The 9997-nt window shown below is 31.7% G+C and overlaps 4 protein-coding genes across 5 annotated transcripts in view; 2 read left to right on the forward strand and 2 right to left on the reverse strand.

Moving 5' to 3' along the window:
* The first annotated feature begins 1332 nt into the window (after positions 1 to 1332).
* LOC108826021 (remorin 1.4) lies at positions 1333 to 3042 on the forward strand. Of its 2 annotated transcripts, none has more exons than XM_056993463.1 (5): positions 1333 to 1432; positions 1533 to 1606; positions 1681 to 1768; positions 2047 to 2128; positions 2629 to 3042. In XM_056993463.1, exons 2-5 carry the CDS (start codon positions 1561 to 1563, stop codon positions 2830 to 2832), a joined length of 420 nt encoding a protein of 139 aa, XP_056849443.1. In that variant the 5' UTR covers positions 1333 to 1432; positions 1533 to 1560; the 3' UTR covers positions 2833 to 3042. The 2 variants fall into 2 exon arrangements, with proteins under 2 accessions (XP_056849443.1, XP_056849444.1); XM_056993464.1 differs by having other exon boundaries at positions 1365 to 1432; positions 1495 to 1606.
* Positions 3043 to 5002: 1960 nt separating this feature from the next.
* On the reverse strand, positions 5003 to 5866 carry LOC108838702 (uncharacterized). The gene has a single exon (XM_056993720.1). The coding sequence runs from the start codon at positions 5864 to 5866 to the stop codon at positions 5087 to 5089; it is 780 nt and encodes a 259-aa protein (XP_056849700.1). The 3' UTR covers positions 5003 to 5086.
* A 351-nt stretch (positions 5867 to 6217) lies between these two features.
* LOC130499700 (uncharacterized) lies at positions 6218 to 7362 on the forward strand. Its single transcript, XM_056994035.1, has 2 exons — positions 6218 to 6548; positions 6638 to 7362. Exons 1-2 carry the CDS (start codon positions 6456 to 6458, stop codon positions 7220 to 7222), a joined length of 678 nt encoding a protein of 225 aa, XP_056850015.1. The 5' UTR covers positions 6218 to 6455; the 3' UTR covers positions 7223 to 7362.
* A 1791-nt stretch (positions 7363 to 9153) lies between these two features.
* LOC108825193 (uncharacterized) overlaps positions 9154 to 9997 on the reverse strand; it is a 13523-nt gene continuing 12679 nt past the window's right edge. Inside the window, exon 3 of the mRNA XM_018598519.2 lies at positions 9154 to 9351. Coding sequence (XP_018454021.2) covers positions 9178 to 9351 — 174 coding nt within the window. The 3' untranslated portion in view covers positions 9154 to 9177. The remainder of the gene's footprint in view (positions 9352 to 9997) is intronic.

Genomic DNA, 9997 nt, shown 5'->3' on the forward strand with positions numbered 1-9997 from the left:
ACTGTTTAAACAGGGAAATGAGAAGGAATATCAAATGTAGTAGCTTCGAGTGTTGTGGTTAAGGAATCAACAACTAAAGGTTCACAGGCTTCGTTGTTGATAATGCTTGATGTAGGAATTTCCATAATAGGTGTTGTAGTGGAAGTAGATTGTGAATCTACTAATATAGGTAAAGTGTTTGAAAGTGCTAGGCGAAGCAGCTTGATCATCATGCTGAAAACAAGAAGAAGATAAAATAGTAGCACCTGAAGGAGTCAAAGGACGCTGATGAGTAGCCTCCAAAACAGGTTGCAAGGTATGACCGATGCAGGTACTGAGAGACCTTCCATCTTTTTGGTAAAATTCTGAGACACTTGGGTAGCAGATTCTGAGGTAGTGAGCAAATTTTTTCCAGTGGCCAGTTGGATAGTTGGTGTTTTGGTGACAAAGAAGATGTAGCGTTATCACTTTGTTTGAAGATAAGGTCAATATCCACAATAGGGATCTCAGCATGCACCGATATCAACTTTATTTGACACAAATATTGAATCCTGCGGGGGCTTAGAAGGGAAGAGACACCGCTTTGCTTTGTGCCCTAAATTTTCACATCTCTCACAAATGGATGTAATCCATGTGTAGTCAACATTAACAAGATATATGTTGCCCTGTTTATCGTCAAGAGAAATAAGTTTTGGAAAATCTTTATTTAACTCCATTTCTACTAACACTTTAGCTTCTCCCATACTAGTAGGATCCAAACGAGATTTATGGGTTAGAATAGGTTCTCCAAGATTTATGGGATAGAGTAGCAGCAATCGGGTATGCTATTTAAAGTAGCCCAAACTAGAAGAGTGGAAATTATGGAATTTTAAAAGAGCTCTCTGGAATCCATAGAAGTAAAAAGAATAGGCAATCATCAATATGCCAAACTTCTCTCTGAATTATCCATTGACGAATAGATTTGTGGGTGATATGAAACATAATCTTGCAACTTCCGCCCTAAATCTTGTTAACAACAGCATGTATAAGACCACCAGGAGGTAAAGAGCACCGATCTTCTGATTGTTAGAGTTGCCATGCCCGTTTTTTCTTCATACTGCACCGTAGATTTAACAGTCAAATTTTCATGAACTCGAGATATATTGTTTTAAAATATTAAGTAATAAATACAATACTTAGATTCTTTTATACTTTATACAGCATTAGTTAAGTCATTCACTCAATGCACTTGGAGCTTCCTTTAAGTACATTTTTACTAGTACATTGATTAATAAAATCTTTTACCTACCAAATAGTTCATTGCTTTCTTAGAGTAAAAATGATCGATGCTATCGATTGGCATGTATATATTGATGAGACTCGGACATAAAACTCCTACACCTAACTTGAGGTCATCGTTAAATATATGAGATACCCACTTCTTTTCCTTGTCTTTAGTTAATCTGCAGCTAAGGTAGTGTCTATCATTCATTTTGTTGCTCTCCCGTTACTAAAGTATTACTAATATATATATAGTTTTTTCAACTCTGTAAAACTCTCGCAAAAATTAAAAGGAAGACGGACGAGAAGAGAAACCCTAACATGGCACAAGCTGAACAAACCAAGAATGATTCTCCATTACATCAGTGTACTACTATTTTGTTCAAACCAAATTTTTACATTATTTATAAAGCTTTTAAAGAAAAGTTATTTGGAATGTAGATGAAAATTTTGTTGAGATAGAGAAAGAGAAGACTCTTGCGTTGATAAATGCATGGGAAGAGAACGAGAAGGCCAAAGCTCAAACCAAGTAAGATTTACAAAAATATACCATAGTTTTTTTTTCGAAAGTAATAATATACCACAGTGATTTGCGAGGTTCGAAGTTAGAACCATGAAGATCAACATTATGTTGCATTAAAAAATAGTAACTAACAAATTTCAACACAGGTATTATATGAAGAAATAATTTAAAAAGTATAATTATATATATTTTGTACTATATGCGAGAATAAAATGTATTTATTTGATAATATAGATATATTAATGTTATTGACATTTTCAAAAAATATTTGTCAATTTAAACAGAGCGTACAAAGAACTTTGCTCCATTGAGACATGGGAAAACAACGTGAAGACATCTCTAGAGTTAGACTTGAAGAAAATGGAGGTATATATATTATTACATAGTTAGCATTCATGATGAATTTAAGCAAATCATAAAAAATGTATGTTATTATTTGAAATTTTTAAAAAGTGATAAATAAGTATATTTTATTTTTTTTATAAAAAAATTAGAAAAAAACACTAACGTCGGGTTCTCCAGTGGTATAGGACTAGTAGCCTTCCGCTGGTCGGATTCGATTCATATTGGAAGAAACTATTTATAATGTTTAGGTTTTTGACAAAAAATTGAAACTATTTTTAATACAAAAAGTTGAAACCATTTTTTTAATACAAAAAGTATATTTTAAAATTCAATCGGTCAGACATTGTATGTTAACGTTTAACCCCAAAAAATGGTCCTGCAAAATTATTATGAAGGATCTAAACATTTGATTTAAAGTAATTAGACATAACTTATACTATATACGTGATTCAAAAAAACTTATACTATACACATTTTTAATTACGACAGTATTAGTTATTTTCTTCATTCATTCTTTTCAGGAAAATTTAGAAGTGGAGAAAGATGAATATTCAAAAATATTCAAGAAAAAAATACCAGAAATTGAAAAAATTGCAGAAGCGAAAAGAGAAAAAATTGAGAAACAAAAAGAGCAAAAATCTATCAACCTGAAAAAAATGAGTGAGAAGTTAAGTGCAACTCCAAACGCTTATCCACCCAAAACCAAAACCTGTGGATGTCTCTAGAACATGTCTTATGAATCAATTACCGGCCCATTAAATCATCTATTAGACTTTGCTCGTGGGTCGTGGCTAAAGGGGGAATATATATTCAACGAATAAAGGGAAATCTATGTACGACGCTTTCAAGCATCGATGTATCGTTCATGTGTATATAATATGGTTTTACCTATGGCAATTGCTATTGAATCTATGATTCTATGAATCATGCAGTCATCCTCCTTCTGATAAGATCGACAAATATTTTATGCCATTGTAGATTAGTGATGCGAAAATAGATCGACAAATATTTTATGCCATTGTAGTTTAGATATTACACACCAAAGATCGAAAAAAATACAAGAAGAAATACAAATCCTTTTAATAAAAAATGTTCGATTAAAACTGATTTTGTTCTCAATTGAGATTATACACATATAAAGAAAAATTTAACAAAAATATTTTGTAAATAAAATTAGATATAAAATAGATGAAAAAATAATATTTGAATTTTGACCTTTTTCACTGATAAAACAAAACATAATATATAAAACCGGTGACTCGGAAATCTTGGAGATCAATAGCCGGCAGGTAGCATAGATATCTCTGAAATCATTAGCCTACAAATGGAAGATAAAATATATTGACCCCAAATTAAAGCTCAAGTTTATTATCCATCTGAAGTTTTTGTAGCCTATGTAACTAGAGTTTCTAGATTCTTATATATGATGTAATGTGTTTGATGAATGTAACCCTGGCTGCTACAAACAGCTTCTCCTCTTCTTATTTTGAATGAAATATAATCGTGTCTTTTAGCTCTTGCAGACAAACAGAAAGTTTTTCCCTTTCTTGTTTTTTACATTTCAATAAGACTTTAACAAGTCATTCTATTTATGTCCTAATAAAGCTCTTTGAGCATTTTCTACAAATGTTATCATGGTATCAGAGCTTCTTCTCAACTTCAGCTTCATCCTTAACCAGAACACACACACACAGCTTCATCTAACTGAATTCGTTTGTCTGAAGCTTAAAGACAAAGTCTTGTTGACTCAGTGTTGAAAAGGCCGGATGATGTTGTCCTCTTGTTCCATGTAGTGACGTGTTCAGAAATGCTGAGCCGAATAGAATAAATAAAACCCATGAACCGGTTTCCTTTCTTGAGTAAAAAAGAGTGTAATAAAACCCATAGAGCCAAAGATTTACTCCATTGAGCTCCAATACCATGATAACATTTGTAGAAAATGCTCAAAAAGCTTTATTAAAACATTAATAGAATAGCTTGTTAAAGCCTTATTGAAATGTAAAGAACAAGAAAGGGAAAAACTTTGAGTTTGTCTGCAAGAGCTAAGAGCATCTCCAACAAGCCCCTTCATTTTTTGTAGGGTTCACCTTCAAAATAAAGGGTTGAAGGGGTGATTCTCCAATGGTGACCTTCAAATTTTTTTTCTCGAAAGCTTATATTTTACACTTTAGTCCTCAATTTCAGTAATAGTTCATTATAGTCATTAAAATTTTAAGAATTAACAGTAAACACATATTATTATTTATTATTGACATAATTAGTAAAAATATCTAATTATAACATCAAATTACTTATAATAAAAGATAAAAAACATAAAAACATAAAATTACATATAATAATAAACATAAAAAATTCAAATTACAATATATATATATATATATATTAAAAATACAAAACTAATCAATACGATTATTTCCGTAATGCTCCCAAATATGCTCAATCAAAGCATTTTTAATTGCTAAATGAGCATCCTTATTTTTTATTCGAAGATTACGTGCAAAATTATTGAAAACGCATATCTTCGTTTATGGCCATCTCAACATTTATTGGCGGAGCCGGTCTTGCATCTCGAATCGGTGCATTGATATCTCGTTCATCTTCAATTATCATGTTATGCATTATAATACATGAAGTCATTATATCATGCAATACCTCTTTCTTCCAATAACGTGAGGATCCTACGACGATAGCAAATTTGGCTTGTAGAACTCCAAAAGCCCGTTCAACATCTTTCCGACATGATTCTTGTCTTGCAGCAAACAATTTTTTCTTTTGACCTTGGGGATCGCTTATTGTTTGAACAATGGTTGACCATTTAGGATATATACCATCAGCCAAATAATAACCCATGTTATAATCCTGACCTTGAATTGTGTAATTAGCTGGAGGAGCGGTACCTTGAGCAAGCTTGGAAAATAAATTGGAAGATTTCAGAACATTAATATCGTTGTTACTTCCCGGCATTCCGAAAAAGGCATGTCATATCCATAGATCATAATCTGCAACCGCTTCGAGAATGATCGTAGGTGACCCGCTACGGCCTGCAAATTGTCCTGCCCATGCCGTTGGACAGTTTTTCCACTTCCAATGCATGCAATCAAGACTGCCTAACATTCCAGGAAATCCGCGTTGTTGGCCAATATTGAGAAGCCTAGAAACGTCCACTGGTGTTGGTGACCTGAGATACCACTCTGAAAAGACAAATACAATTGCACGACAAAATCTTTTCATGCATTCAATTGCTGTAGACTCTCCTATTTTAATGTATTCATCGGTCGCATCAGCAGGCATGCCATATGCCAAGATCCGAAGAGCAGCTGTTACTTTTTGTAAAGTTGATAATCCAAGTCTACCAGATGCATCATGTCGTTGGTTGAAGTAGTTGTCATGTTGCTTGACGGCATCGACAAGGTGAAGAAATAACCTCCGTGACATTCTAAATCGACGATGAAACTCTCTTTCACCATACACAGGATGATCAGAAAAATAATCATTGTACAAATTACGATGAGCATTTTCTCTATCACGAAAAATAACTGAACGACCAATGATAGAACCTCGGTGACTTACATGATTATTTTCCTGATTGAATTGGTGAATAAAACGATTATTGTTGATAAACAAATTGACTGCAATTTGTTCTTCTCTCTCTATTGTCTCATTTTCATCAATAATCCATTGATCTAATTCAAATGAGTCTGAAGAAGAAGAAGAAGAAGAATTTTTTTGAAAAGAAGCATTTTGGATATTAAAACTCATTTTTATGAGAAGTTTTGTTGATATGTTCGTAGATGCAAATGCATATATATATATAGAAATAAATATTACTATGTCTCATCAACTATTAAATTGAAACTTTGTCATTTTTTTATCTAACATTGAACATCCAACCTCCAACCATAAGCAACCACCAACCATATTCAATTGATTCACACCATTCAATAGGCCATTTAATTGATTTCTTGTCTCATCAACCATTAAATGAAATTTTGTAATTTACTATCCAACATCCAACCATATTTAGTAAATAAGATAACCTCCAACCATATTTTTTGTGTATAAATATTAGATTTTACCAAATGAAAAAAATCACAGTTACTAGATCACAATTTCTCCATCCCACTCATTCGTTTCTTTCTCTTGTTTACAAAAATGGAAAAATAGAGGTACATCATTCAACCAACAAGAAGATGAGTTGTTATGTCATGTCTACTTAGAAATTTCACAAGATCCCATTGCTATCAACAATCAAACTCTGAAGAAACTATGGGAAAAAATAAAAAAATCTTACAATGAAAAAAAAATAGAGACTTGGGAAATTAGAAGTAATGGATCTTTAGAAAGTAGGATGGGTATCATTTTGTATGCTGTTAGAAACTTGAAGAGCTGTGTGATCCAAGTGCAAAATATGCATCCAAGTGGCGCATCCGATCAAGACATTGTAAGTATAAATTTTATTAGTATTTGTTATATATTTTTATTAGTGTTTATGTATCTAATCATGTTCTTTAATTCCCAAAATATTTGCAGATGGAAAAGGCAAAAAAATTATTGATGCAAGACCCAAAACTAAAAAAAGTTTTTAAATTTGATCATGTGTGGCTTTTAATGAAAGATATTCCAAAGTTTTCAGATAATATCAATGTCGGTATTCCGGATATTGAGAGTGATACTGTCGGCTCCCCAGCATCACAATCTCCTGGAAGTTCTTCAAATTCGTCACAACGTCCTATTGGATCGAAGAAAGCAAAACTTAAAAGAAAACTTTCTGAAGGTAATACTTCATCTATGGATAATGTGGATTCAGCAAATGAACAAATCCTAGATTTCTTAAAAGAAAGTGCATCATCTAGAGAAAAAACTTATGAGATGGTTCAGTTACATATGCAAAATCAAGCAAAAAAAATAGCTCTGGAAGAAATGGAGGCTGAAAATAAAATCCTATTGAAAATTCTAAACTCCATTGATGATATTAACACTCGCGAGTTTATCCGAGCTGAACAAGTAAGAATCATACAAAAAAGAACTCAGCAACAACAAACCGAAGAGAATGCTCAAAATTCATATCGAGAATACTTTGGTGATTTTGGAGGTTCAAGACCAAATTTACCTTAATATTAGTAATATATATTCAATGTGGAATTTTTCAGCTTATGGATTTATCTGAATATTAGTATTGTAAGATATATTTTAATGTGTAATATTTCAGTTTATGTAACTTTTATTTGATGTAAAATATTATGATTGAAATATAATTTTGTATTTGTGTAAAATTTCCCAAAATATAATGTGTGAAATAATATGTTTATATTTTGTTTTTATTGAATATTAGTATATATTGGTATATAATATTTATTAATATATTATTATTATTTAAAAATAATTTTATAAGACCAAAATCATAATATTTAAGTGTCAGTATAATTATAATAGTAGAATGCCAAATAAGAAACAATAAGTACACAATCATTAAACATATATAAATAGAAGGACTAAAGTGAAAAGTAAACAGTGTTTTAAAGGCCTCTACAGTGCCCCTTCATATTTCGAGGTGTACTGTTCATCCCTTTAAAAAATGAAGGGATAAAGGGCTGTTGGAGTGCAAAAACCTTTAAAAAATGAAGGGATGAAGGGATGTTATAGATGCTCTAAAAGACACAATATTTCATTCAAAATAAGAAGAGGAGAAACTGTTTGTAGCAGCCAAGGTTACATTCATCAAAATACACTACATCATATATAATAATCTAGAAACCCTAGTTACATGGGCTACAAAAGTTTGAAATGAATAATAAACTTGGGCTTTAGTTTGGGCTTCATAAAATGAACCCAAAATACAAATATAAAGATAATTAATTAAACATACCCCTAAATAGATTAACCATAGACAGATGTTGAAACCCATAAGAGTCAACTTTTCCCATACCCCCTATTTTTCTAGAGACAATCTCTTATGCCCTCGCTTGATCTCCTATGTCCCTTTTCCATAATTTTATTTTTGATTAAAAAATTCCAAATCAAATCCTCCCTCTTCTTCAAAATTAAACCCTAAACCCCCTATGGATTAGTAAACCCTTGAGAAAATATTTAATTTCTATACCTTTCAAAATTGAAAAAACAAATTTTAAAATCATTTTAATCATATTTTGATGATTTTCGTGAAAATGTAAAAAAACAGTTTTTTTTTTTAATTTTTGAAATATTTTTATCAATTCTATAAATCAAATAAAAATTATTCACGTTTCCAATTAATTTTATGATTTTTCGTTTGACATATAAAATTAAAAGAAAAAACTGTTTAATAAAGATTAAGGAATGAGAATAGGGGCATGAGAAGAATTGCCTCAATCCATAATCATAGAACAACCAGTTTTTGACATAGAAGTTCTGGGTGAGACAATCGAGGGAGCCAACACATGGCCGCCAAACCAACAACAGCGAAAACTCCTATAGTGAATATACATGCAAAAAAGAGATCACAACTTCATACACCAACACGTTAAAACTTTAACAAGTTTTCCTAAGCCATTAACCGGAAGAGGCCATGACGGAGAAGCAAAAAGATAATGAGCGAATTTAAACAAACCTGGGATTCGACAACTCATGAGAAAACAAGAAATACCAAAGATGGAACCAGGGAAGATCCAAAGAGGACTCAAAATCAACATGCAAAGACATTCAAACATACACTAGGTCACCAACATAAAAGCGGATCTGGATGGAAATGTAAGAAAGACAAGATATGGAATGCATCCAGATCATCGACAGAAATAAAGAAAAACTAAAGATATAAAGTGAGAGAGAAATTGAGATTAAAACTGATTTTGTTCTCAATTGAGATTATACAAATATAAAGAAAAATTTAACAAACAAATTTTGTAAATAAAATTAGATATAAATAGATGAAAAAATAATATTGAATTTCTTGACCTCTTTTCACTAATAAAACAAAACATAATATATAAAACCGGCGACTCGTGAATCTTGGAGATCAATAGCCGGTGGGTAGCATAGATATCTCTGAACGTCTTCTTCCTCTTGTTGAAGTCACTTCATCTTCGAGTTTTGAGTCATTTCATCTTCTGCTCGGTGAAGAGGACATGGCGGTTGACACGAGTATCGTACTTGCGGAACTCAAGCTTCTCAAGAAGCCCCTTGCTACTCTTTCTCTTGACATAGAAGAACCCAGTTCCAGCTGCTGAGACCAGACGGATGAACATGAATGTCTTCTTCCTCTTGTTAAGCTAGAGGGCTATATCCGCCCAGGATGTACAATTTTGACCTCTAGCCGGCGGGTAACATATATATTTGTTGGTAGTGATGCGACATTGGTTCTTCGTTCGCCATTTTGGAGGCAAAAAAGTTGGTGAAGTGAACCACTCTCAAGCGAAGACAGGTAGCATGAAATATTGCTCTAGTTCTCTAAGGGGATTTTAGTTGTTTTGGCTCTAATCCTCTGTTTCGATAATTTTTACTATATTTTCTGGTTTTTTTACATTTTAATGTATATATATATAATGTTGATTTTAAAATAAATCAGGCTTATATATTTACAGTTTTATTTTAAAATGCTAATTGAAAATTTAAGTCAATTTTACATAGTCTTATTATATTTTGGATTTTTTTAGATATTTAATAGTAAAACTCCTCAACTATGTTTAATTAGTGTAAAAACACATAAACTAAAGATTTATCAGTCATAGTGGTGCTTTTGACCGGCACCGTAGACAGAAGGTCTAATTCATTAATAAAGTTAGTTTCGGAGGTTTTCTGTTAAATATTTAATTAGAAACTTTTAACTTATACCACAATATTGGTACTATTAATCATGTTTATTTTTATTAAAGAGATATTTTCAAAAATACATTAGTCACTAAAAAATCAAAAGAT

Source organism: Raphanus sativus, chromosome 9 (genome assembly GCF_000801105.2).
Source record: "Raphanus sativus cultivar WK10039 chromosome 9, ASM80110v3, whole genome shotgun sequence".
In the NCBI taxonomy this organism is placed as follows: domain Eukaryota; kingdom Viridiplantae; phylum Streptophyta; class Magnoliopsida; order Brassicales; family Brassicaceae; genus Raphanus; species Raphanus sativus.